We start from the raw sequence: 27,485 nt of genomic DNA on the forward strand, positions 1-27,485 counted from the left end.
CTATCTGGACATGTCATCCCCGTATGGACTGTGGTACAAGCCACCCCAGCCTGCTTCTCTGTCCTGATGTGTCATCCCCCCTGTGGGATGGTGGTACAGGCCGCCCCAGGCCCACTCCCCTGTCCAGACATGTCATCCCCCCCATGGGGCAGTGGTACACGCCATCATAGCCTGTTCTTCTATCGCAACAAGTCATCCACCCGCAGGACGGTGGTACAGGCCACCCCCTATGTCCAGACATGTTATCCCCCCAGAGGATGGTGGTACAAGCTGTCACAGCCTGTTCTATCTCAACATGTCATCCCCCCACAGGCTGATGGTACGGGCTGCCCCAGGCCTGCTCCCCTGTCCGGACATGTCATCCCCCCCATGGGGCAGTGGTACAAGCCATCATAGCCTGTTCTTCTATCGCAACAAGTCATCCCCCCGCAGGACGGTGGTACAGGCCACCCCCTATGTCCAGACATGTTATCCCCCCAGAGGATGGTGGTACAAGCCGTCACAGCCTGTTCTATCTCAAGATGTCATCCCCCCACAGGCTGATGGTACGGGCTGCCCCAGGCCTGCTCCCCTGTCCGGACATGTCATCCCCCCCATGGGGCAGTGGTACAAGCCATCATAGCCTGTTCTTCTATCGCAACAAGTCATCCCCCCGCAGGACGGTGGTACAGGCCACCCCCCATGTCCAGACATGTTATCCCCCCAGAGGATGGTGGTACAAGCCGTCACAGCCTGTTCTATCTCGACATGCCATCCCCCCACAGGCCGATGGTGCAAGCCGCCCCAGGTCCACTCCCGTCCTGACATGTCACTTTTGGGAGGCAGCTGGTGTTGAGGGAGGCGTCACATGGCCAGCTCCCGGGGCTCTGCTGGTCACCTGGGCCAGAGCAGCCTGCACTCTGCTCCCACCCCAGATCAGCACCCCCTAGTGTGGCACCCAGGAACTGCCCCCTCCTGCCTCCGCTGCCACTCTGCTGTCAATTATAAAATCATGAGTGGTGTGGAGAGGGCTGATAAAGAAAAGTTATTTATTAGTTCCCATAATAGAAGAACTAGAGGACACCAAATGAAATTAATGGGTAGCAGGTTTAAAACTAATAAAAGAAAGTTCTTGTGTTGTCAACCTGTGGAACTCCTTGCCAGAGGAGGCTGTGAAGGCTAGGACTATAATAGAGTTTAAAGAGAAGCTGGATAAATTCATGGAGGTTAGGTCCATAAAAGGCTATTAGCCAGGGGATAAAATGGTGTCCTTGGCCTCTGTTTGTCAGAGGCTGGAGAGGGATGGCAGGAGACAAATCGCTTGATCATTGTCTTCGGTCCACCCTCTCTGGGGCACCTGGTGCTGGCCACTGTCGGTAGACAGGATACTGGGCTAGATGGACCTTTGGTCTGACCCAGTACGGCCGTTCTTATGTTCTTACGTTCTTATGCTGCGCGCCTTACTCCCCCGCCCCTGCCGGACGCGGCAGGGGAACATTGTCCCCGCCGGGCTTCCATCCCAGGGAAACAGGAAATACCGGACATTGCACATGTCACATTGCACATGTCCGGTATTTCCTGGGTATTTCCTGTCCGGGTGAATACTGGACACCTGGCAACCCTACCCCCCACCTGCTCTCCAAGCTGGGGAGGTCTATGGCCCCTAACCTCGGTCACTTCCATTTATCCCAACCTGGGCTCCTGGGAGAGCTAAGCGAAGTGTTTCAGGGGAAGGTTGCCCTGCTGGGTCACAGCCGCCCTGAGCCCTGCTCCTAGGGCCAGCACTGCCTGGGACAGCCTCTGGCTTGGCTGGTCCCTGAGGCCCAGCCAGCGGCCTGTCCCAAAGGGCTCAGGCGAACCATGGGGGGGATTAGATGGAAGCACCGTATGTCACACATGCTGCTGTTTTCAGCCGCAGCGGCTTCAGGCAGTGAGTCCCCTGAGTCACAGCCCAGCTCACTTTACCTGCCCAAGAGCCGGGAACAGCACCCCCTGAGTCACCCCGGAATCATCTCGTCACCCCCAAAGCATCAACTGGGGCTAGGAGCAGTCCCCAGAGAACATGGGGCCCTGCAGCCGCTCAGGAGGGTCCCCCCAAAGCAGGCTGGGAAACAACGCAGCACAGAGCATCCCGGGGGCGCCATTGAGGGGTCAAGGGCTCCACCCCCCCAAAAGTTGGAGTCTCTAAATTTCACACTTGAGGTCTGCTTCAGTTTAGAAAAGAGGAGACTGAGGGGGGATATGACAGAGGTCTATAAAATCATGAGTGGTATGGAGAGGACCGATAAAGAAAAGTTATTTATTAGTTCCCTAAATAGAAGAACTAGAGGACACCAAATGAAATGAATGGGTAGCAGGTTTAAAACTAATAAAAGAAAGTTCTTCTTCACATAGCATGTAGTCAACCTGTGGAACTCCTTGCCAGAGGAGGCTGTGAAGGCTAGGACTATAACAGAGTTTAAAGATAAGCTAGATAATTTCCTGGAGGTTAGGTCCATAAAAGGCTATTAGCCAGGGGATAAAATGGTGTCCTTGGCCTCTGATTGTCAGAGGCTGGAGAGGGATGGCAGGAGACAAATCGCTTGATCATTGTCTTCGGTCCACCCTCTCTGGGGCATTTGGTGCTGGCCACTGTCGGCAGACAGGATACTGGGCTAGAAGGACCTTTGGTCTGACCCAGTACGGCTGTTCTTATGTTCTTATGTATGTGCAGAGCTGTGCCTGGGGCTAGGCCAGGGGTTTTCAAATTACAGATCGCAACCCAGGCCTGGGTGTTTGGCGCTGGGTCTCGTAGCTGCAGGGGGATCTGGTGAGCAGCGGGGGGAGCTAAGGCAGCTCGGCACCGCAGACTGCGCTGCACCCCAGAAGCGGCCGCAGCAGGCCCAGCTCCTAGATGTGGGGGGAGAGCATCCAGGACTCGGTGCACTGCCCCTGCCCTGAGCACTAGCTCCACACTCCCATTGGCTGGGAACCTGCTGCCGGCTGCTTCTGGGGGCAGCATGGTCTGCGGTGTCAGGAGAGACAGGAAGCTGTCTTAGCCCCCTCCGCTGCCCGGGAGCCGCTCAAGGTAAGTCCCACTTGTCCTACCCATGACCCCCGCAAAGCCGGAGCCCCCTCCTGCAGCCCAAAGCCCAGCCTCAGCCCTGCCCCAGAGCCTGCACGCCAGTCACATGATGTCGGGTTGTGGCATCAGCGATTTTCTTCAACTGGGTCATGAGAAAAAAAGTTTGCAAAGCGCTGGGCTTGGAAATGTGTTTCAACCAGCTTGTGCTGCTCCCAGCTTTGCCTTTGGGGCAGGGGATTGTTTATAGCCACAGGGAGGCAGGGTGATTAAGGTAACAAAGGGCTTGTCAATGAACTTGCAGGGCGACTCAATGCCGCCCACAGGTGGGAGCCAAAACAAAAAAGTCGTCAATATAACGGTCTTCTGATGGGATGCCTTTTAGTAGTTAAATTCCTGGACTGTCATTGCTCATTAAAAGTGCTGTCACATGGGTAGAAATCGGGGAAATATCGCATTTTAGTAATAGCAGCAGAAGTGACTTAAATGGGGCTTGCATGTTGTGTAGTCTTGCCTTAATCTTTGTATTTATGCCCGTCAGTGTGAAAGAAACAATTTGCATATATACTTGCACGTTTATGCAACCACACTTAAGTTGCAGGCCTCGGCATGTGCTGTGAGTATCATTGGCAGGGCTCGACAAATCACTGTGGGTGAGTAGATTTCAGCTGGTCGCTCCGTTCGCCCTGTTCAAAGGTGCTGTGTGCATGCACAGTGCCGGTCTGGCGCATGCGCGGTGCGGGGCTGGCGAGTAGAGCTTGCCGCGGTTTGTCGAGCCTCAATCATTGGGATGGTCTAGACAGTACTGGGTTCTGCCGGGAGAGCAGGGGACTGAACTCGATGACCTCGCGAGGTCCCTTCCCGTCCTAATATTCTATGAGTCTATGACTGTCACCCTCAGGGCTTCCAAAATTGAGTGGCCATGAACTAATGGAAGGCTCTTTAGATGATCAGGAAAACATTGCCAGATATGCCACTTAAAAGCTAGGAAACAAAGGGTAGAAATAAACAGCGTGCGCCAGGGGGGCGGTGTTGGGACCAGCGCTGTTCAACTTATTTATAAATGGCTTTGAAAAAGGGGAAAGCAGCGAGGTGGCAAGATTTGCAGACACAACAGGACTCACAGTAGTTAAGTCCATAGCGGACTGCTAAGAGTTACAAAGGAAGCACACAAACCTAGGAGACTGGGCAACATAAAGGCAGATGGACTTCAGTGCTGATAAGTACCAAGTAACGCACATGGTAAAATATAACCCCAACTATACCTATACAAATGGCGGGGTCTAGACGCTCTGTTTTCCAGAGACTCGGTAGCTCTTGGAAAGACGTGAGGTGTCTCCATCCCTCCCTCGCCCTGGCCGCCCCAATGTGCTGCTGGGCTTGTACTGAGCATGCTCAGTGACACTGCTGAAGCTGTTGTCCTCATATTGCCTCCCCCCATGCCCTCACTCTGCCCTCCCCCACTATCACCGCATGCTCAGCTCGCCCCCCCCATCTGAAATGATGCCCCTGGAGGCTGGCCTAGGCTGGGTGAGGCCTTTCCGGTCTCTAATCGCTAGTGTTGCATGGTGAGATGTGGCTCAATGTGGCAGGGGCGGCCACGTGGCCACGTGGTCGGCCTGCAGAGGGCCCCCGCGGGGCTTTGGCTCGCTGACGGCTGGCCTCCACGGGGCTGGTGAGCGGCACACAGCCTGCCGCTCTGGGGCAGAGCCTAGGCAGTGGCAAATGAGCGTGGGGAGAGGCAGAGCCACAAGCTGGTGCACGCCTGAGCACGTGGCACGTTTCCAGTGAGAGGGAGATGGGCCCTGGGCCTCGAGCCCCATCATGCCCCGGGCAGAGGCAGTGGTGGGGCGACAGGACTGGCCTCCCGGGCATGGCCGAGCGAGCCCTCATTCCATGCCCCGGCCGTGGGGCACCAGAGCAGGGCTGGAAACCTCTCCCCAGCCAGCAGGGTCTTCGTGGCAAACCCAACTGGCCACTGGGTGGCACCATCGGCCCGTTATTGGGAGCCCCATCCTGGTGGCTGGGGGAGGGGGTCAAGGATGGGGGATTTTCCTGGTCCGGGAGCTCAGCCCCTGGGGTAGCCGATACCACTCTGAGCACTTTGGCTCCGGCCCTTCTGCCGGGGGACCCAGGTGGGCATTTTGTCCGGCGCCCTGCAGGCACAAGCGGCATGGGCGTGTGATCACAGCAGTCGCTGAGCGGCCCTTGGGTGCTGCAGCCATGTCCAGGCTCAGGGTGACTGGGCAAGCAAAGCAAACACAGGCAGGGGACGGGCCGGCCATGGACTCCACAGCCCCCTCCTTCAGCCTGGGGCATCTCTCCATGCAGATTGGTCCCAGCTCCGTTCACTGCCCTGCAACGGGCTGCTGCCGCCCGGCTCGCTGCTACAGGGTGCCCTGGAGAACTGCAAATTCCCTGCGACCTTTAACCCCAGCAGCACTGCCCAGCTCCCCGCAGGGAAGGGGGGAGCCAGTCTGGTGTCAGTGGCCCCCTGCCCCCCAGCACAGGGGCTGTCCCAGACCAGCAGCCTGCCAAGGAGGAAATTCCCACCTCGTAGCAGGGGCTAGGACGACTCTCCAAAGCTCACAGCCGGCAGCAAAAGCTACAGCCTAACTCCTGGGTTACACCTGCCCAGGGGTGGGGCAGGCAGTAGCCTGTGCAGGGCTCCAGAGAGCCAGCGCCAGCTTGGGGAGGGGGGAGCGCCAATGGCGGACCGGCCTGCTGGAGTGTGTGTGCCCGGAGCTGTACACGGCTGGGGTAGGCTCTCTGCTTCCTCCCGGGAGCCTCCCTGGTGAATGCAATGCACGGGGCGGGTTTCCCCTCAGTCCGCACAGAGCACAGGCCCTTCTCACGGAGACGGGAGGGCCGGGCAGAGGATGGCAGGGATGGTGCACTCCGGAGGTGCGCGCCGGAACCGACCAGTGTCCCGCTTTCGGCGCTGTTGCCTCTCAGCTGACTCCTTTCCTCTCTCAGCCCTGCCCAGGGGCTCAGCCTGCCTGGGATCAGCCCTGTGGCCGAAACGCGGGCTGGATGAGAAGCTGGATATGAGTCAGCAATGTGCCCTTGTGGCCAAAAAGCCAAATTGCATATCAGGGTGCATTAGGAGGGGCATTGCCAGCAGATCCAGAGAAGGGATTATTCCCCTTTATTCGGCTTTGGTGAGGCCACATCTGGAGTATTGTGTCCAGTTCTGGGGCCCCCCATTACAGAAAGGATGTGGACACATTGGAGAGGGTCCAGCGGAGGGCAACCAAAATGATGAGGGGGTTGGAACATATGACTTATGAGGAGAGGCTGAGGGATTTGGGTTTGTTTAGTCTGCAGACGAGAAGAGTGAGGGGGGATTTGATAGCAGCCTTCAACTTCCTGAAGGGAGGTTCCAAAGAGGATGGAGAGAGGCTGTTCTCAGAGGTGACAGATGCAGAACAAGGAGCAATGGTCTCAAGTTACAGTGGGGAGGTCTAGGTTGGAGATTAGGAAAAACGATTTTCTGAGGAGGGTGGGGAAGCGCTGGGCTGGGTTCCCTAGGGAGGGGGTGGAGTCTCCATCCCTAGAGGTGTTTAAGTGCCTGCTTGACAGAGCCCTGGCCGGGTTGATTTAGTTGGGATCGGTCCTGCCTTGAGCAGGGGGCTGGACTTGACCTTCTGAGGTCTCTGCCAGCTCTATGGTTCTATGATTCCCCTTGTGCTTTTAGGGGCCAGCACCAGGCACCACAAGGTGCTGGTCCCGATGGCTGGGGGTGTGTAGCCGCCACAACAGCAGAAACAGGGATGCTTAATGTTAGAGGTGCCCCCAGCCGGCCGGGCTCTGGCCCCGGGACGGAAGAAGCAAAGGCCCCGGAGCAGCTACTGGGATGGAGGCAGGACCTGGGATGTCCCTCCCTCCTGGGCCCAGCGTGCATCTCGATGGCTCCCCGTGCAGCCCCGGGCCCACGAGAAGTGGCAGCAGAGGGACGTCCCAGCACAACGCCGCCCCCGTCTCCAAGGAACCACCAACATCCACGTCTGCCAGCCGCTTGGGACTTTATCTCCTGATAAAAACACACGTCCATGGATCACAGTGGGCAAAACCAAACGAGACGGAACAGCCGCGGGGGGCGGCGAGGTGCTTCCCTCGCTCAGACCCCCGGCGAACGAGGAACCGGGCCACAGCGCGGGGCTGAGCCACCAAAGTGCAAGGTGTAAATGCAGCATTTCGAGTGCCGATCACAGTAAAACCAGTGTCTAGCAAAGAAACCCGGGAGGGAGGGTGCGAGGGGGGCTTAAAAAGTGAATGTGCCCCTCCCAATAAATTAAACATGCGGCCTCGTGCTTAGTGGTCTCCCCAGCCCCCAAACCCAGCCCCTCCTCCTGCAAAGCTCTACAGTTGCCACAGCCTCCCTGCACAGCGCTCCCTGACTTCCCAGCCCCCCTCCCCGTGCTCCCTGACCTTCCCAACCCCCCACAGCACTTCCTGGCCTTCCCAGCCCCCCCCCCCGTGCTCCCTGACCTTCCCAACCCCCCACAGCGCTCCCTGACTTCCCAGCCCCCACCCTCCCCGTGCTCCCTGACTTCCCAGCCCCCCTGTGCTCCCTGACCTTCCCAACCCCCCACAGCCTCCCTGGCCTTCCCAGTCCCCCCCCCCCCCGATGCCCCCCAGCACTGGACTTCCCAGACCCCCCCAGTACTCCCTGACCCCCTCCCCCGTGCTCCTTGGACTTTCCAGCACTCCCCCCCAGCCCACCCTCAGCACTCTCTGGCCTTCTCAGCCCTCCCCCGCCTGCCCCATGCTCCCTGCCTTCCCAGCCCCAACAGCGACCACCAGAGACCCGTTGCCCCATGGGGTCTTGGACAAAATGCCCCTTAGCAGCAGCGCCTCCTGCTGGTTTCCCTGGGACCCGCACGTCTGGGCCGGGAGGGCAGGGGGAGGCAGGGACGTAGCGCCCCACAACTGGAGCAGCCCAGCTCCCGGCAGGGGCACAGTGACATCGGGCGCGTGCCCGGGGCTCGCCGGTCCAGCCGCAGGTGGGGGGGGGTAGGGAGTCAGTGCCCCCAGGCAGGCCTGGGGGCGAGGGGCCTGCACCTGGTGTCACTCGTGGGACCCCAGGCTGGCAGCTTGGCTGGGTTCCAAGGAGCTGCGCCAGGACCTGCCAGCTGAGTACCCGGCCCCAGAGCTCCCGGGGAGATGAGGTGATGGTCGCAGAGCCTGGCGCTGGAGCGGGGCGGAGGGGTCCCCTCTGCAGGAGGGGTGGGGGCAGATGGGGAATTTGCCCGGACAGGAGGTAACGGGAGCGTGAATCGACTGGTCACTGGGGCTCCGCCCCAGCAGGGGAGCATGACGGAAGGGCAGAGAGGCCACGGAGGCAGCGCTGGGCAGGCCGGGGTGCTGAGGAGCTGCCAAGAGGCAGGAGACTGCAGATGGCTGCCAAGGAGCTCAGGGTAGGGAGCCAGGCCAGCAAAGCAGGGACGCTGCCAGGGCGTAGGGTTAGGTACCCGGGAACACGCTCCCCGCCCAGGAGCCGGTGAGGACGTGCCCAAAGCTGCAGCCTGAACCCACCCGCGGGGCTGTGTGGCCGCCAGGGTCCGGGCCGGCGCAGGACGCAGGGAGAGACCTAGCAGGGCGAGACGCACACGACAAGGTTGCAGCCACAGCCCCGGCCCGGCAGCTGGGGGCTGCTCCGGCACAGAGCCCTTCCCACGCCGCGCGGGCAGCCTGGCAAGTCCAGACGGGCCGCCTGCTCCCTCCGGAGGGTCCCGCTCTCAAGAGTCCCCAGCAGGCACAACAGGAGGGTGGAGGCCACAGAGCTCGTGGGCTCCACGCCAGGCCGCTGGGAGACGGCCCCGCGCTCTGAACGACCCTGCAGGTCCCGGTCTCCGGGTGGCTCCCAGGCCTAAGCCACGGGCCCGGCGGCCCTGCCTGTTACGTCCCCAGCGGCAGAAACGTGAGGTTCCCCTCCGTGTCCAGGCCCAGCCCCCCCCGCTCCCGGCTCCTGCTGCGGCCTAGCTCCGGGCACCCTGCTGAGGTGCCGTCTTCGAGCGGTGAGAGCGTCCTCTCCGGAGCCCTGCTGTTGTCAAAGCACAAAGCCTCCTTCTGCTTGACCAGCATGTTCCTGGGCAGGCCGCCAGGGGCAGGAGGCGGGGAGTCCCTGCCAGCTGAGCCAGGGGACAGGTGCTCGAGCTCTGCCGACTCCGAGTCGTCCGTGGCCAGTGTCTTGGAGTCACTGCCGCTGTTGTCCTCCTCCAGCGGGCTCTCGGCTTCCTCCGGCTCCATGTCTGACTCGCCCTCCTCCTCCTCCAGTGTCAGCTCAAACTGGAACTTCTCCCCCCCGGCGCCCTTCTCAGGGTCCGGCCCCTCGGGCGCCAGGGAGGGGCTGTGCGGGATCATGCTCTGGTACCACTCCCGGTTGTCCTCCAGCGTGTCCAGGATCTCCTGGGCGTCGGGGTGCACCAGGTCGGCCCAGGTCTCCCACAGCGGGTGAGCGATGTAGTCGATGAAGCCCACCTGTGAGAAAAGGCGGCGCTGGGGTTACGGGGCACGTCCCCACGGGGGCAGCACCCCTGCCCCGGAGAGTCCTGCAGTCAGGCCCAGTGTCTCCATCACCTTCTCCCATCCAACTCCCACCCCCGGGGACCTGCCCTGGGACGGGGCTCGGTTGATTTCCAGAGGGCCCAAGGGCGACTCCAAAGTCCCTGGCGCGGCGCCGGCTCCTCCCTGCTTTTGCCAAAAGCGGGGTAGGCCCAGGCTGCCTCCCCACCCGGACCCCTCCCCTAAAGCCCGCACGCACACTCCGCCGCGTTCTCCCCTCTGGCCATGCAGCCGGCACAGCCACAAGGACTCGGGGGGTGGCAGCTACAGGGTTGGCCCAAGAGCCCCTCAGCTCAGGGTGGGTTCCCCAGTCTCCTCCCTGGGCCACCCTCCTCCCTCCCCCCCGCTGGGCTCCAGGGTGCCTCGCTGGCCCCTCCACGCCATGCTGCACCGGCTGGCCAGGAGACCCGCCCAGCCCCAAGCCCCGTCCCCACCTGGGACTTCTCCACGGAGGCGCTGAGCTTGTCGCACATGGGGCTGATGTCCATGCCCTTCTCCCGCTCCCGGTCCCCCTGGTGGAAGAACTCCACCATGATCCGGTCCGTCCACTGGCGGTACAGCTCCAGCGGCTTGGTGGGGTTGCTGAGGTCGGCGCAGTGCACCATGTTCTGCAGGACCTGGGCGGAAGGAGAGGCACAGCTTAGCCAGGAGCCCCGCCACCTCCCTGGGGCTGGGCTGTCCTGGCCGGCCCCACTCCCGGGGGCAGCGGGAGCCTTTCCTTCCTGGGCTCGGGACAGCCAATGGCTGCTGGAGATGCTCAAGGTCTGGGCCGGGCATCCGTTCGTTATGTGCCTGAGCGGCCCAGCCTGGCTCTGGACGTGCCCCGCTGAGGTGGCGCCTGGGCTGGATTCAGAGGGGGCAGCAGCGAGGAAGGAGAGCTACCGTCTATCCCCAGCAGGGGCCGACACAGCCCGGAGACCCACCGGCAGAGGGGTGAAGGGAGGGCCGGGGCCGGCAGCCATCTGGCGCCAGGCTGCCCTATTCCATGGGGCCTGGCCCCCAGAGCTTAAAGAAATGGAGACGCCTGTCTCCTAGAACGGGAAGGGACCTTGACAGGTCACTGAGTCCAGTCCCCTGCCGTCTCGGCAGGACCAAGTACCATCCCTGACAGATTTTGACCCAGATGCCTCTATGGCCTCCTCGAGGATTGAACTCACAGCCCTGGGTTTAGCAGGCCAATGCTCAAAGCGACCCCTCACCCTCACCTGGATTCGGTCCGAGTAGTTATCCAGCAGCAGGACTCCCAGGCTGGTCACCTTCTTCGTCTCCACCATCGTCTTCAGGTCGGCCAGCAAGTTCATGTGTTTGGACATGTCTGTGGCCAGCACCTGCAGGGAGGGGAGGGCGCCCCGCTTAGTCTGCCTCCAGCCGCGTGGCCCTGCACCTCGGGCAGCCCACCACCCGGCAACCTCCGCCACGGAGCCCAATGCCAGGCGAGACGGGTCTAATTGCCGGGCACAGGGGACGGAGGCTGAGCTCTGCTGGGCCCGCTGCTCCCCCCCTCAGGCTGGACGAACGCACCACTGACCCTGCCAAGCCCTGCCGTGCCTGTGACACTAGAACCAGCCACGCCGGGGCCCTCGGTCTGCAGCCCGGGCGCGCCAGGGCCAGCAGGAGGCAGGTCAGTGCGGGGAGGGGGCGTAACCGTGAGGCCGTAATTCCATGCAGGCGTAGGGGGCCGACCTGGCCACGCTGCCCGTCCCGGGGGCTCTCGCGCCAGCGGCACATGGGGCGTCGCCGGGGGCACCCCAGCCTGGCGCCTGTGGAGGCAGGGTCCGGTCCTGCATCTCGCGTCAGGCAGGCCCTGTCCCACCCCCCTCACCATGTCGATGGCCATCTTGCGCAGCGACTGCCGCTGCTTCTTGCTGAGGTACTGGAAGATGTCGCAGTTCTCCGCCTGCAGGAGCTTGAAACCCACGGCCAGGTGGTGGTTCTCCAGCACTGAGACGTCATTGTACATCAGAGCCAGCTCCGAGTCTGGAAGGGCGGGAGGGGTTAGCGGGGGGGGAGGGGCGCCCTGCCGCCAGCCCGTCTGGAGGGCGTGGCACTCGGGGGGACCCCAGCTGCAAAGGGGCCGCGCTGGAAAATGGTTGGCACCAGCCAGGCCCAGGGTACCCAGTGCCATACAAACACTAAGGGCAGGAACTGTCTGGGAGGGATGGGTATGGCCCCGTCACAATAGCTGAGTGTGTCTTTACCGCGGCTGTTTGCAGGCCCACACACAGGCTCACAATATCTACAGTGACCCCCCAGGGTAATGTTCCCTCTAATCTTTTCCATTCATGCGTAGAATAAATTTTGTTACATGCACCGAATGGTGTTTGGATGTGCACCACAGGGAAAACCACAAACCCCACTCTGAGCTCTCTGCTAGTCAACGGGGCAGCACCGGACTCTCTCTTGAGCAGCTGCACAAACGCCCAGCTACCAGGGATGCGGCCCGAGGAGGCTGGCAGTGGAATTAGCTCTGTGAGCGCCAGGCCTTTGCCCGGGCTGCTCCGCCTGGCCAGTGTCTGTCCCCTGGGGCACGGAGCCACACAACACGTTTCTCCAGGGGCTGGCCAGTGACAGAGCTGGCCCCGTGGGTCCCTGGCGGGGAGAGGGGCTGAACTTACTGGTGTTGATCAGGAACTGGTTTGACACGCCGGGGTGATCGACGTCATGGATGGCGCTGGCGAAGATGGCGGCCATGATCTCCAGGTCGGTGAACACAGCCTGCAATGGGGGACAGGCAGGGCCGGGGAGGGGAGGAGTCAGCATGGAAAGAAAGCCTCTCCAGGGGACGATGGACGCGGCGGGGCCAGGGCTGAACCCGCTCGGATCTGGTGAATGGCAGCTGGAGGCACTTGATCCTGGGCTGCCTGGCTACGTCTAGACTGGCATGATTTTCCGGAAATGCTTTTAACGGAAAAGTTTTCGCATTTGCGGAACAGAGCGTCTAGATTGGCAGGACGCTTTTCCGCAAAAGCACTTTTTTTGGAAAAGTGTCTGTGCCAATCTAGACGCACTTTTCCGCAAAAAAGCCCCGATCGCCTTTTTCGCTGTCTGGCTGGCTACACTGTCTGGGCTGTCTACACTGGCCCTTTTGCGCAAAAGGACTTCTGTCCGAACGGGAGCAGCATAGTATTTCTGCAAGCAGCACTGATTTCTTACATGAGATCGTCAGTGCTTTTTGCGGAAATTCAAGCGGCCAGTGTAGACAGCTGGCGAGTTTTTCCGGAGAAGTAGCTGATTTTCCAGAAAAACTGGCCAGTCTAGACACAGCCCCCGAGTCTCCGGGGTGGCGAGCCAGGTGAGGCAAAATTGGGGCATTCCCCACTGACTCCAGGCAGGAGGCACCTCCCCTCCCCCTGCAGCTGGGATCGTGGTGTGATTGGGTCCAGGATGGGACTGTGGAGAGACTCAGCATCTCCGGGGAGGAGTAAGTGTAACCACTAGCCCTGCTCCTACCGTCCTCCATCCCTGCTGGCAGCTGTCCTGCCAGACAGAGTGACCTGCCTTCAGGGATGCCCCGAAACACCAGGGAACTGGCTGCCCCAGGGGAGTGAAAGGAGACCACGGTGTCCAAGCAGATCAAAGGTTGTTACAGGAAGCAGGGAGGCAAATGGATCTCCTTGGCCTCCGAGGATAGGACAAGAGGCCTGGGGCTTAACTTGCAGCGAGGGCGGTTTAAGTTGGACATGAGGCAAAACTTGCGAACCGTCCGGGTGGGGAAGCCCTGGGACAACGTGCCAGTTGGGGAATATCTGTCCGTAGAGATTTTTCCCCGTCGAGGATGGTCTAGAGCAGCGTTTCTCAACCTTTTTTCTATAAAGCACCCCTTAAAAAATGATAAGTACCCCCAGTACCTACAGTTTGCAGACACGCACTTTTTTTTCTACCATTGCAACACATTTGTATAAACAACTTAATCGTAGCCGGGCGGGCGATGACATTTTTGGGTGTAAAAAGTACAAAAATAATCAAGTGCTGTAAAACGTAAAACAAAAATTCTGTTTTCTCCAAATGTCAGTTGCGTTGACGTACCCCTCCCCGCCCCGGACGTCTCTCGAGCACCCTTAAGGGTACTGGTACCACTGGTTGAGAAACACCGCTCCAGAATCAGGGGTGGGGAACCCTGTTTGGGTGGGCGGCGGCACAAGTGAGAAACTAAAACGCCGCCCCAAAAACAAAACCCCCTCACTGATGTGGCCCCCGACCGAGAAGCAGAAAGATGCTTCCTACATTCCACCCCCCCCCAAGTCTAGGGGGGTCTGGGCTAGTAGATTTCATGGCCTTCCCAAGACTCTGGGGTGGGGCCAAAAATAAGGGGTTCAGTGTGTGGGAGGGGACTGCTGGGAAGCAGGCTTAAGGTGTTGGGGGTTGGTGGGTCTGGGAGGGTGGGGGGGTGCAGGAGCAGGTTGGAGGTGGGAGGGAGGTAGGGTGCAGGAGCAGACTGGGGATAAGGGGGCCTCAGAGCTGGAGTGCCAATGCTGGCTCCCCAAGACTGGGGGGGAACCCCGAGCCTCGGGGGCCAGACCCAGGCAAGCCAGGGACTGGATGTGGTCCCTGGGGTGTAGGTTCCCCACCCTTGGACTAGACGGGCCTTGGTCCTGCTGTGAGGGCAGGGGGCTGAAGTAGGTGACCTCTCGAGGTCCCTTCCAGGAGTCTCGGATTCCTATGCAAAGGTGTCTCTTTAATTAAAGGACAGGCAAACCTCCCTGGGGTTGGGTGGCTTGTGACATGGGGCAGACGGAGCCCGGGCAGCAGAGCTGACGTGCCGCTTCCTCCCCTCCACGGGTCCCACCGCTAGCGCAGCCCCACCGGCCGCCCAGCCTGCAGCCTCGGAGCCCTCCCCACCCCCTCACCTCCAGAGCCGGCGTGGACAGCAGGACGTGCGTGGACTGGACCACATCTGCAGCATGGATGTTGTTGTGATAGGCCACGTCGGCCCGGTAGTGGTCCTCCAGGGTCATCATGTAGGTGATGAAGGTGTCAGCTGGGATGCGGAAGGTCTTCATCAGGTCCCGCTCCTGCAGGGCAGCGGAGAGGGCGGGACGGGCTCAGCGCAGGACCCTCCCTGCCACCCTGGTCCAGCCGCAGGACGAGCTTCAGGGGCACGAGTCAGAGCCCCACGTACCCCGGGGCCAAGATGCTGCACCCACTGGGCCCAGCCCCTGCCTGCCCATCTGTCTGGGACAGGGTGGGCCCTGGGTGGACCTGGGGGGCGAGTTAGCGGGATCGGGGTGGGGGAGATGACTCCGTCAGCAGCAGGGACACCCCAGCCCCCATCCGCTGGACAAAGGGGTTTTTAATTCAGGGCTCCAGGGAGTTTCTCTGTCCTGCAGCTGCCTTGGAACCTCCCCAGGCACAGGGGAAGGGCCGTGTGGACAAGGTGATGCGTGGGAGAGGCAAGGCCAGAGACTGCTGGGGCTCAGGTTAGAGCCAGAGGAACCATGCTGCCCTCTCCCCCACCTTGCCCCCATCTCCTGCCCTTGCCCTGCCCCTCCGGGGGTCTCACCTGGAAGATGCTGTACATGATGACCGTCAGCGGGCGGTTGCCAGAATACTCTGTGATTTTAAACATGTCGAGACCCCATTTGTTTGTGTCTTCCAGTTCCTGGGAGAGACACGTGGCAGGGAGTCAGCAGGGCGAGTGGCTGGCACCCACGGGGCAGAAGGGCAAGGAGTGTGGCCACGGGGCCAAGGAGTCAGCAGGGCATGTGGCAGGCACCCACGGGGACGCGGCTGGCACCCACAGGGCAGGAGGGCAGGGGGTGTGGCCACGGGGTCAGGGAGTCAGCAGGGCATGTGGCAGGCACCCACGGGGACACGGCTGGCACCCATAGAGCAGGAGGGCAGGGGTGTGGCCACGGGGGCCAGGGAGTCAGCAGGGCATGTGGCAAGCACCCACGGGGACACGGCTGGCACCCATAGGGCAGGAGGGCAGGGGGTGTGGCCACGGGGCCAGGGAGTCAGCAGGGCATGTGGCAGGCACCCACGGGGACACGGCTGGCACCCATAGAGCAGGAGGGCAAGGGTGTGGCCACGGGGCCAGGGAGTCAGCAGGGCATGTGGCAGGCATCCACGGGGACGCGGCTGGCACCCATAGGGCAGGAGGGCAGGGGGTGTGGCCACGGGGCCAGGGAGTCAGCAGGGCATGTGGCAGGCATCCACGGGGACACGGCTGGCACCCACTGGGCAGGAGGGCAGAGGGTGTGGCCACGGGGCCAGGGAGTCAGCAGGGCATGTGGCAGGCATCCACGGGGACACGGCTGGCACCCACTGGGCAGGAGGGCAGGGGGTGTGGCCACGGGGCCATGGAGTCAGCAGGGCATGTGGCAGGCACCCACGGGGACGCGGCTGGCACCCATAGGGCAGGGGGTGTGGCCAAGGGCCACGGGCAAAGCACCAGCTTGTGGGCTCTGCCTGCTCACCTTGGCCAGGAGCCCTTCCTGGTCCGTCCTGACCCCGAAGCGCGGGATGCTGGCGCTGGCGAAGCTGGAGCTGTGCGTTAGCTTCTTCACGCCGGTGATCTGCACCATGGGGAGCTGCTGCTCCTCCGCATCCTCCTCCTGGGGCGGCGGGGAGGGAATATCCACCTCATGCTGCTTGTCTGGGGGCGAGAACACGCAGAGCGTGGTGGGTGAGCCGGGCACGTCCCTCCCCACTGCCCAGCCCTCGCCCTCTGGGAGCGGGGACGCTGCCCGGGCCTGGACCCGGTGACCGTTCCGGCCCTTGCTCTCTCCCCTGCTTCCTGGAGCAACCGCGAGCCAAAAGGCTGAGAGCCAGTGGGCACCGGCCTGGTCAGAGCCCTCAACGGCCCCCTGCCTCAGAGCCTTGGGCAGAACAGCGTGACACCGGCAGATTGCCAGCCCGGGGCTGGGTCGGCACCGGCACCTGGACATGGGAAAGCCCCTGACCCTGCGCCCCAGGCAGCCAAGGAGGGAGCGCGGAGAGTTCCAGTGAACAGCCCCCCAGCCGGCAGAACGCTGCTGGTCCCGCGCCGGGCGCCTCTCCCAGCCCCGCACCGCGGCCCCAGCGCCCGCCCGCAACGCCCAAGAGCAGCCGGCCCTGCTCCCCGGCCTGCCCCCGCGCTTGCTGCTGGCCGTTCCCTCGAGGGTCCCAACTCCGGAGCAACCCCCCATGTGCTCCCCGCCCCCGCCGGGCCTGCCCCGCAAGCCCATCTGGCTGAGCCCCAGAACTGACGCAGGTGGAGTCTAATAATATTATCGCTGCCATGGCAACGGGAGGCAGCGTGTGGAGGAATGTTGGTGCTTCCCAGCCAAAGTGATGTTTCAAAGTCCAATTCCCCCCCCCCCCCGTGAACCTGCCCCCTCCTCTGCAACACTGGGAACCCAGGCAGGCCGGGGTTCTGCACAGCCCCGTGTCTCCTTTCCAGCAACGCCGCACCGGCCCCATTCGCCACGCCACTGGCGTGCGCAGGCCTCCTTCGTGCAGAGGAGAGAGACTGGGAGAGCCGGGCGCTGCTCCGAGATCTCCCTTCCCGGGGAAGCCCCTGCCCAGATCTGTGCCTCTGTTTCCCCCTCCGTGAAACAGGCCAGAGGCCGGGTTGGGAGCCTGCTTTTGTTCAGCCTAGAAAGTGCCCGGGGGCCGGTGAAAGCAGGGGGAATGGCTCGGGGTATGATTGGGGCAGCCTCTCCTGCTTCTGTAGCCCGGTAGGTGTTGAATGCTCCTTGAGTGAGAGACCCACTGTCTCAGCAGAGGGCCTAAGGCTGGTGGCGGGGTGTGTGTGTGTGTGAAAAACATAGAAGATGAAAGCAAAGTTTGTGTGTGCGTGTGTGTGTGTAAAACATGTGTGGGGTGGGTCAAGGTGCAGCGCTGACTCACAGGCTGCCCCGAGCCGCCAGCCCCGCGAAGGCAGGGTCTGTACCGCGGCCCCATGCAGCGCTGGCCTGTGCACAAGAAGCCCAAAGGAACCAGATGTCCACTGCCCCCAGAGCCGCTCCACAAGGACCCGGTGCTGCCGTTCAGGCGCCGGGGGCCGAGCCCCCTGCCCTCCCGCCGCCAGCTGACAAGAGTGAGGAAGGCAGGGCCCGGCTGCGGCTGAGCTCTGGCTTCTGCAGGAAAGGAGGCATCTCACCTCCAGCTCCGGCCTGTGACAGAGCCGCGGGGCAGGGCCCTGTAACAGCTGCAGCGCCCCGCGCCGGGCCTGGAGGCGCATGGTCTGCTTCCGGCAGCCCCTGGCTGGCGCTGGGCAGCGCTCACACGGGGCAGGCCAGTCAGTAGTTCTGATGTTGCTGCATTCGCCGGGGCAGCATTGGGTCTCTGGAAAGGGCAGGGTGTTTCGTTCGCCCCATGCCGCACCGGGCACCAGGGCTGCATGAGATCTCTGGGGCCAGAAGGCGCCCGATGGACATCCAGCTCCCAGCTCCATCCCAGCCACAAACACTGGGCATCGCGGCCCTGTCCCTGTGACTACTGTTCCCTCTCGGTTTTTCCATCCGTGTGCGGAATACATGTTGCTATGTGCCCCCAGATGTGTTGGAATGTGCACCACAAGGAAAAACACAAACCGAGCGGTGGGTGTTCTGCTAATCAGCTGGGCGCCATTAGAATCTCTCTTGCGCGGCCGCACAAGCGCCCAGCTTACAGGGAACACTGGCCGTGACATCTGAGCAAATGGGAGGCAGCTGCTTCTCGCTGAGCATTGCCTGGGGCGCAGCCTGTCATCCCCATCACATTGCTCCCAAAGCACAACGAGGGGGGCTGGGATTCCCCCCGCCTCCCACTCCAGAACAGGGAAACTCTCAGCTGCTTTAAATCTCCCATTCACCATCCCCCATCCCCTGCCTGGCTTGTATCAGATTCAGCCTGACCAATAGCTGGTCCAATGGTGATTAGCCACAGCTCTCACGACCCTCTTACCAGCCTCCACCCTGGTTTACCGGGACAGCCTGGTGCGTCGGGCCCTTGTAGCCAGGCACCCAAAAGCTCCTGCTGTTTTGCTTTGTGTGTCTACCTGGTGGGGTTTTCATACCCACGGCGTGGGTCAGTGGCTGCCGCGGCGCCACGCAGCAATTGCTCCGTGCTCACCAGGGCCGGCGAAGGAGCGGGTGGCATAAGGAACGGCCAGAGCAGCTCCTCAACTTGACGTAAGCATTGGGGTCCCCTGGTTGGCAGTTCCTGGCAAACTCACTCTCACTCCGCCGGCGTCTGCACTCTGGGCTGGCGGCGCCTTCGCCACACTAGCTCCGACTGTGGCCACGTGGCCAGCGGCCCGGGGTACGTCCTCAGCCCGGCGAGTCCTCGCCACTGTGAATGCACCGGCTGGAGCAGAACCAGCGTGCACACGTCTCCTTGAGCTGGGGATCCCAGCTCTGTGCGTCGGCAAAGCTCCCGGGTCTGTCCACGTGGCTATCTGCGCACACCCCGAGCTCCCATGAGTCTGGCTTGCTCCGGGAACAGCAGCTGTGCCCACAGCCTCCCGGGCCGCCACGGCTCCCATGCTCCGGCTATCGGAGTGCCTGGGCATGCCTGTGTCGGCTGCCGACAGACCCCTCGGAACTGGCAAACCCTCCTCTCTGAACCCGGGAATGGGCAGCCACGCGAGGAACAGATCTTCTGGCCTCTGGGTCACTCCCTCGTGGCACTAGAAAGGTGGCCAGCTCCACACCTCCCGCAAAGGCTGGCTGAGCGGCTGGAGCCTTGTTGCCAGCACACTGGCCAACAGGCGGGACGGCAGCCGGGGAGGTGTTAAACCAAACCACCCCTAGAGGCGGGCCACAGCTTGGCCACTGCGAGGCTGCTGGAGCCCAGCCTGGCCACGCTGACGTGCAGCGAGCACAGCAAGCCCCTGGAAGCAGGGAAACCCCTCCGCTCTGCCCCTCATCCTGCCCCAGCGCTCTCTGACACGCCTTGTAATAACCAGCCCCGTCGCACCCAGCGGAGGCCACGTCCCCGCCGTCACCCAGCCAGATAAGGCCACTGGGCCAGATAAGGTCTCTGCTGGGTAACAGGGTGGCCTCGGGGGCAGCCATTCCACAGCCCCGCTGTGACGTAGCGGGGGGCTATCCACTCTTGTGGCCCTGGATCCTGTCTGGTTTGGCACCCACTGGTTGCTGCGTTGAGCGGTGTCACCCCGACTGCCCTATGCTGGTCTGCAGAGACTGCGTGTCTGTGTGCACTGCCCAGCGGGGGATAGTCCCTGAGGGGAGGCTGTGACGTCGTGGGGGGCTGTCTGCTCTGTAACCCGGGGTCCCCACCTGGCTGCGCTGTGAGGTGTGATTCACTGACTCACCCACATGTGGATTGGCCTGAGCAGTTAACAGAGGGAGAGACAAAGGAAGGGAGGCGGAGACGGACACCCGGCTGGGGGGCAGGGTCTGGGAGAGGGGGCAGCCGGAGTGTGGGGACGATGGAGGATGGAGACTAAAAACCAGTATAGGGGGTTCAGGGGCCTGTGAACCCCTTCCCCCCAAGGGAACTAGGGCTGTTGGCCTATCCCATGCCTATATCAAACCTACGCTGGGCTGTATCTTGGAGAAGCAATAAACCCATTTTTACTCTGCTGTCTGGCAGAGAGGGCTGCGGATGGGGGTGCAGGGTCGGGGGGCTCTCCGACACGCCGTCACGGAGGCACGCAGGCCACGGCCTCGCAACGTCACACCTGGCCAGGGGAAGGAGTTTGAACAAAGGACTGTGGCTCCCTGGGGGGATGAGTGTTGTGAGCTGGGAGAAGGGGAAGTCTTGGTGGAGGGACGCACGAAGAGAGCAGACAGGGGGGTTCAGGGGCCTGTGAACCCCTTTCCCCCGAGAGAATTAAGGCTCTGGCCTGGCTCCAGTGGCAGCGCTGGATCTCTGAGCAGCAAATAAACCTTCTATTCTACGGCCTGACTCAGACTCACATCTGGCTGCAGACAGGGGTGCAGGGTTGGGGTGCCCCGATGCGCCGTCACACCCGCCACTGGGAAGAAGGGAGGCCGCCGTGCTCAGCCAGAGCCCGCTGCAGAGCCGGAGGGAGCTGGGCGCTGGCTCTCAGGCCTCGCGGAGGGCAGCTCTCATTACCGCCGGTCAGCAGTGAGGCACGGAGACATCCCAGCCCATGCGGGACAGGGCTTCTATAATGCACTGGCCTGCCAGGGGAAGGACCCCATACCCCTCTGCAGGCACAGCTCACCCAGCTGCCGTAGCTGTAGGGCAGTGCTGGCGTCGAACCCCCGGCCATGCTATGGTCTCCAGATGTTACCGCCCCCGATAAGCTGCGGAGGAAGATCTAAAGCAGCGTCTGGCTCTCGTCCTGTCCAACAGCTCTCCCCCCGTCCGGAGTCAGACTGCCCTGTGCCCCCCACGTTTCACCTCCTGTCAAAAGGACGTGCTTGCAAAATCAGACAAAACTCCACAAGAGTCACAGTGCGCCCTGACCGACAAACAGCGGCTTGGCTCACTTGGACCATCCAATGACACATAAATCAAGGGGCATGTCCCTATTGTACTTCCCGTGGGCGTCTCGTCTAAACAAGTCGCCGTCTGCAGGAGATTTTAGTTTGCACCAATTTCCTTAGGGCTTTTGGAGGAGCAACTCTCTTACTGAGCGCTGGGGTCCGGGTACCCCAGTTGAGAGCCACTGCGCTAAAGAAGACAGCCCAGTAAAATCCATTTTAAAGGACAGCCGGTGTGCGTGTCTATCCCCCGGCCGGCTCCAGGAAATGCCGTACCGGTGCTTTTTTCCAGCCTGGCATGGGGCGGGGGCAGATTTTCAAACATGTTTTTCTCCAGAGACGCCCGGGCAGTGCAGTGTTTACAAGAGACACGCCCAGGATGGGGCTGAGCCCCACGGCGGGATCCTGATCGGGTCATGTCCTTAGCGAGAGCTCGCTGGCACAGCTCCGACTTGCGTCTGTGCCGTGCTGACCCACCCCCGCAGGGAATCAGGCCCTGTGTCTTTTTATCGGCGCGTTGGCTTCTCTGGAAAACAGCATAATCCACGCAGGACTTCTCTGGGGCCAAGAGCCATTTAGCTCTTCCTGCTCTGGCTCATTTGGGGCGGTTGCACCTGGAGATTGTGACACGCCCGGTCTGTTTAGTGCTGGGTCACACGACTTCCCGACCTGCCTGACGTGGCGTGGAGTTGTAGGGTGTGGCATCTTCACTCCCCCAACATCAGTATCCCCTCCGACTGCAGCCACCCCCAGCCCCATTGTGCTGGGCGCTTTGCAAACACACCCCGCCCCGCAGAGATCACACCCAATCGCATCAGAAACAAAGCCCTCTTCCACCACAGTCACCAGTCCCTCTCTGTGTTCCACCAGGGTTTTGCCCCTGTGAGGGCGCGTTGTGGATCCCCCCTGAGCCTGCACCCCTGTAGCAGCAAGGTGACTACGAACGGGTCAAAGAGGCCCTGCTGCACAAGTTCGGGCTGACCCCTGAGACGTACAGGAAGAAGTTCCAGGGAGTGTAGAAAGAGCCAAGGGAGACCCATGTGGTTATGGTCTCCTGCCTGGCGCCAGACAGCTGCAAGTCGGTGTTCGGGGTCAGGGCCCAGACCGCAAAGGACCTGTTTAAGCTGATGATCCTGGAACAGTTCTATGAAGCGTGCCCACCCATCCTGAGGCTGTGGCTCAGGGACTGAAGGCCAGAGGACCCCCAGGATGCCGGGAGGCTGGCGGATGAGTTCACGGACAGCCAGTCCAGGTGTGAATGGGAGTCCCGGAATCGCGCAGAGTCCAGTTCTCGGCTGAGCAATGGAGGAAATCACCTATGGGGCGAGCCCAAGAGACAGGGCCCAGCTATCCGCCCCCAGAGAGACAGCCAGGGTCCGGATGGAACCAGCCCGAAAGGACCCGCAGGGCCTAACCTGCCATCGCTGCAGGCAAAGAGGCCACAAGAGGGCTCAGTGCACCAGGCACCAGGACAGGTCCCACAACCGGAGACTTTCCAGGGTTAACTGGCTGGGGCTAGGGGAAGGGCAGGCGGCCCCCGGGCAAACCTCAGCTCAAAGGGGGAGGAAGGCCAATCAGGCCAGCTCCTCCTGGAGACCTGATGCTCCGGAGGCAGGTCTCTCTCCATGTACCAGGACGGGGCAGGGCCTGGGAGCTGGGGAGTTGGTCGGGGGGGAACATGAAGAGAAGAGCCTAAGCTGAGGACTGGGGGTTCGGGACCCTGAGGCTGCCTGGCTCCTCACTTCCATGCCCACATAGAACCCGGGCTGCGCTGTACCTTGCAGAAGCAATAAACCCTCCCTCTTCTACTGGCTGGTGGAGTCTCATCTTGCTGGAAACGGGGTGCAGGATCTGGGGGGTACCCAACGTGCCGCCACAGCCCCATCTAGGAAAACCTTAGAGGAGAAGGGGCTTCCGCACGTGGCTGGAGCTAGTCCCTTTTCTTAGCACACGATGGAGGGCGCGGGGATGGACGCAGCATGAAGGACGTTTTTCTTCACCCAGCGCACAGTTAACCTGTGGAACTCCTTGCCAGAGGATGTGGTGAAGGCCAGGACTTTAACAGGGTTCAAAAAAGAGCCAGATACATTCATGGAGGTTAGGTCCATCAATGGCTATGAGTCAGGATGGGTAGGAATGGTGTCCCTAGCCTCTCTTTGTCTGGAAATGGGTGACAGGGGAGGGATCACATGAGGATTACCTGTTGTGTTCACTTCCTCTGGCGCATCTGGCATTGGCCACTGTCGGCAGACAGGATACTGGGCTAGATGGACCTTTGGTCTGACCCAGTCTGGTCATTCTTATGTTCTTAAGACAGTGCAGCACAGGAGAAAATCGCCGGCTCCAGCCCCACCCCAGCTTTGCACTGGTCTTTCAACTCCAGACACCGCACTGCCTGCCGGGAAGTGTGTGGATGGGGCACACCTGGGATATGCACAGGACGACGCGGCATCCCCCAGCCCTGCTACTCACCCAGGAAGGTGCTGGAGATGTACTCGGACACCTGGTTGCCAGAGCGGCTGGTTTCCGAGAGGTGCGTCAGTTCCCTATTCAGCATCCTTTTAAACTGCAACGACAAGCAAAGGTGCCCATTGGAAACGCGGCCAGGAGAGCGGAGCGGCTCCGTGATGGAGGAATCATCGCTCCAGCCTGTGGGGCCCTGCCCAGAGGGATGGTGAGGCGCTGGAGTAGAAAGACCCAGCGGGCTCTGGGTGCGGTGGAAGGACCCAGCGGGCTCTGGGGGCATGTGGAAGGACCTAGTGGGCTCTAGGGGGAGGAGGGTGGAAGGACACAGCAGGATCTGGGGGCATAGAAGGACCCAGCAAGCTCTGGGTGGGTGGGTGGAAGGATCTAGCAGGCTCTGGGGGTGTGGAAGAACCCAGCAGGTTCTGGGGGGGGGTGGAAGGACCCAGTGGGCTCTGGGGTGGCAACAGGAATTCACTCCTGGGGGAGTTACAGGACTCCGCCCTGAAAGGTGCTCATGTGCTTTATTATAATGTGTCCATAATGGCCCGTGTCTTCCCACGCACACCCGACCTCGCCGCGGCTCGGCACCCGCCTGCCACCGCAGAGATGAGCTGCCGGGGATCCGGCAATGTAGGGGCTGGGCTGCCGGGGAGTCAGCGCTGTACAGCGCGCCACCCCCCACACAGCTGCTAGCCAGGGGCTCTCTCCTGCACAGGGGGGCCTGGCTGGGGATGCAGCCAGACTGGTAAGAGCAGCCTGCCTCCTTGGGGGGGTGAGCGGCTGAGATGGGGGGCCAGGCCCCTGGGTGCAGGGAGCAAACTCAGGTGAGTTTTCTGGGGTGCCCAGCTCCTGGGCCTGGCGCCATCTCACCCACTTACCTCGCTAGAGCCCCGGGGGGCGGAGAGCCAGGGGCTGGCATCAGGCATCTCCACTGCCCCCCAGCAGGGCTCCCTTGGGAGCCTAGGGGGTGCCCCAAACCAGGTGCCTGGGCAGGATGCTGAGGCATGGGATGCAGGTCAGGGCGCGGGGGGCGGGATCCCAGCCAGGCTCCTCCTGCCAGTCTTGGGAGCCCAGGGCCACTCCCCCCCCCCCCCGCATGTGCTGCTGCCCAATAAGCGAGCTCCGCAGCAGGGGCAGGACTCAGCCCAGCGCTCCCATTGGCTGCCTGAGCCACAACTGCTGGAGCCCCGCTTTAACCCTTTCTGTGCTGCAGCCAGCCTGCGCCTCAGCGGTGGGACAAGGGGCAGTGCAGCTGCCAGGCCAGGGGTGCGGAGAACTAGGGGTGCAGCCCCCTCCCCGGCTTGAAGTGGGTTCCATTCTAGGGAGGGTTTCCAGTTGGATTCCAGGGTCCACAGCCCCCCCCCCCCCCGCTCCCATACAAATTATTCCAGCATCCCTGGCTGCCAGGAGAGGCGGAGAGACAATGGAGGGTCCCCAGCTGGGCGGCACCCTGTGCACCCCCCACCTCTGTCCCCCTTGGTGCAGGAAATGGGGCCCAGTCCTAAGGTGGGTGCGGCTCAGGACAGCAAGGGGGGGCCCGCGTTAAAGGTGCTGGAACAAAGGGGGTGGGAGGTGCTGCAGCATCCTTTAGCTTGAAGTGGGCTCCATCATACCCAGGGTTTCCAGCTGGGTCAACCGCTCTCTGCACCCCCACCGTACACATGGTGTGCGTATAACATGGCCTGGGGAGAGGCTGTTCCCGGTTACGCCCCTGGGTCCCCGCCAGAGCCTGCGTATCCCGGGGCTCTCCTCAGACCAGTCCTCCGGAAGGGGGCATTGTATTCACTCTGTTCACTCAGTTATGTTAAATGCGATGTCTACTGCCCTTTAGTAACCCCAATTGTGAGTGCCTCAGTTTCCCTGGGCACGGCACCAATAGTGAGATGACGATGGGAATTTCCGTGTGACAGCCTCCTGTGCGTACGCAGCGGCTGATGCTTTTTGTAACCTGAGCCTGGGAGGGGGAGTGTGACCAGGCGAAACCTCCTCCCCGCCCCCCCCTCCCCAGCTGGACAAAGGCCTTTGAGTGTGAGAGTGACTCTTGCAGGTTTGGAGCCAAGACAGGGCGTTGAGGCAGGGAAGCATTGTTATTCCCATTCAACAGTGGGAAACTGAGGCACAGAGAGCTGCCCAAAGTCCCCGGGGAGCCAGAGAGCTAGCTGGGAGCTGCGCCTAGCTTCCCACCTGCCTCCGCAGGGCCACCCATCCTGGTGAGTTATGACACAGTTCTTGCCAGTGTCAACACGGCCCTCGTGACTCCACATCACCACTGCCCCTGTGCGCCCCTCGCTCCCCACCACGGGGGCAGCCCTTTGGCTGTTCCTGTGGCACCCGGCGCCCCCTGGGGGCAGAGTGTGGCGGCCTGAGGTCACAGGGTGTGACGGCGCGTTGGGGTTTTCCTGTCTCCTGCACCCCGGTAGTGGCATGGACAGACTCCACCAGCCAGTAGAACAGAGGGAATTTATTGCTTCTCCAGGATACAGCACAGCACAGATGTAATCTGGTTACAGGGCAGGCCTAGGATGCCTCAGCCCCCCTTGAGATGGGGGAGCCTGGGCCCCTAAATTCCAGCCCCTTTCCCTAGGCTGTAACCTCCATGATCCCAGACAGACACTAACTCACTCACTTCCAGCCCTGCCCCCAGCCAGGGCTCCACTCCCCTTCTTCCCATTGTTCCGCTTCCTGGGAGATAACTCGTCAGACAGGTTCGAAGCCCCCTTGCATAATGACTCATCCTCTGCCCTGCTGGGCTGTGCTGCAGCCAGCAGCCAGTAGAGGTCACTCACAACGCACTGCCCAGCATAGCAACCAGCAAGGTACCCCCACTACATCACACAGGGTGAAAGCAAGCACCAAAGGCTACAGTCTGCTTGGAGGTGCAGAGGCATCACACCCCACCCCAGGGGCTGTGCTGCCTCCCACTGGGTTGGCTTTAATCTCCGAGCTCTCAGTGGCTCAGGACCTGAGATTCGCTGGCTCAGATCCAGGGGGCCCTGCAGCGGAGACCCCTCGATAGACCGGGCCAGGAGCTGTGGGCAAGGCATTCCCTTGGGTTTGGACCTCACCCCCATTCGGTTTGCCACGGCCGTGGTATAACCTTCCGGGCTCACTGCAAAGCCCAGGTTCTTTCTGGCTGCCGTGGAGCGGGCGGGTGGGGGGCAGGGCTGGATGTACGGCTGCCCTCGTGGGGAGAACTGGGCAAGAAGGCTGTGCCGTAGTGGGGGGACTGTCTGCTCTGTAACCCGGTGTCCCCCTGCGCTGTGATGTGTGATTCCCACCGACTCACCCACACGTGGATTGGCCCAGAGCCCTAGTCCCAGCATGAGCAGATAACGCTGCTCTTCCCAGGGGGAGAGACAAAGGAAGGGAGGCGGAGACGCCAGCTGGCTGGGGCGCAGGGTCTGGGTGTGAGGCAGTTTCTGGCTAGAAAACACGAAGGGAACAGACTAAGCTGGGTGTGAGGGTTGAGGGGGGCGATGGACCCCCTACTCCAAGGGGTCTGAGGCATCCGGGCCCTGACTCCTGTAACCACATCACGTCTGTGCTGGGCTGTATCCTGGAGGAGCAATAAACCCGCCTGTTCTACTGGCTGCCGGAGTCTGTTCTTGCTGCTAGGGGGCTGCAGGATCGGGGGACCCCGACGCGCCATCACAAAGGGCACCGGGGCCCATGCCGTCAGGGAGAACCATCCGCAGGACTCCATCGTAACACGGCCCTCCGCCCGCCGGGGCTGCTGTCACCAGGCGGAGCAGCCACGCCCAGTCCTCCGAGCGGGGCGCACAGAAGGGCCCCCAGTTGCATCGCCCACAAAGAGAAGCGAAGAACATGCCCGCACAGAACCCGACCAGCCTCGATCAGAGAAGCGCCCTGAACTTTCCACGGCTGAGCCCTGGAATGGGGGACGTAATGCCTGAGCTGAGATGGGCACGTTGCCACGCGGGCTGCTTGCCACTGTGGTCGAGGACGCCGAGGCAACAGAGACCCCCTGGCCAGAAGCAAGGGTCCTTCTAATTCCCCCCACCCATGTGCGG

General features: G+C 61.9%; 1 protein-coding gene across 4 annotated transcripts in view; it reads right to left on the reverse strand.

Moving 5' to 3' along the window:
• Positions 1 to 7,759: 7,759 nt before the first annotated feature.
• PDE4C (phosphodiesterase 4C) overlaps positions 7,760 to 27,485 on the reverse strand; it is an 87,148-nt gene continuing 67,422 nt past the window's right edge. For all 4 annotated transcript variants that reach the window (XM_075902919.2, XM_075902920.2, XM_075902921.2 and 1 more), the window contains 9 exons: positions 23,461 to 23,554; positions 16,024 to 16,202; positions 15,108 to 15,206; positions 14,455 to 14,619; positions 12,223 to 12,322; positions 11,430 to 11,584; positions 10,813 to 10,935; positions 10,042 to 10,224; positions 7,760 to 9,523 (listed from right to left, as the gene is read on the reverse strand). In XM_075902919.2, the coding sequence (XP_075759034.2) occupies positions 8,942 to 9,523; positions 10,042 to 10,224; positions 10,813 to 10,935; positions 11,430 to 11,584; positions 12,223 to 12,322; positions 14,455 to 14,619; positions 15,108 to 15,206; positions 16,024 to 16,202; positions 23,461 to 23,554 (1,680 nt within the window). In that variant the 3' untranslated portion in view covers positions 7,760 to 8,941. The remainder of the gene's footprint in view (positions 9,524 to 10,041; positions 10,225 to 10,812; positions 10,936 to 11,429; positions 11,585 to 12,222; positions 12,323 to 14,454; positions 14,620 to 15,107; positions 15,207 to 16,023; positions 16,203 to 23,460; positions 23,555 to 27,485) is intronic.

The sequence above is a fragment of the Pelodiscus sinensis genome, chromosome 32 (genome assembly GCF_052426305.1).
Source record: "Pelodiscus sinensis isolate ZL-2025 chromosome 32, ASM5242630v1, whole genome shotgun sequence".
NCBI classification, from domain to species: Eukaryota; Metazoa; Chordata; order Testudines; family Trionychidae; genus Pelodiscus; species Pelodiscus sinensis.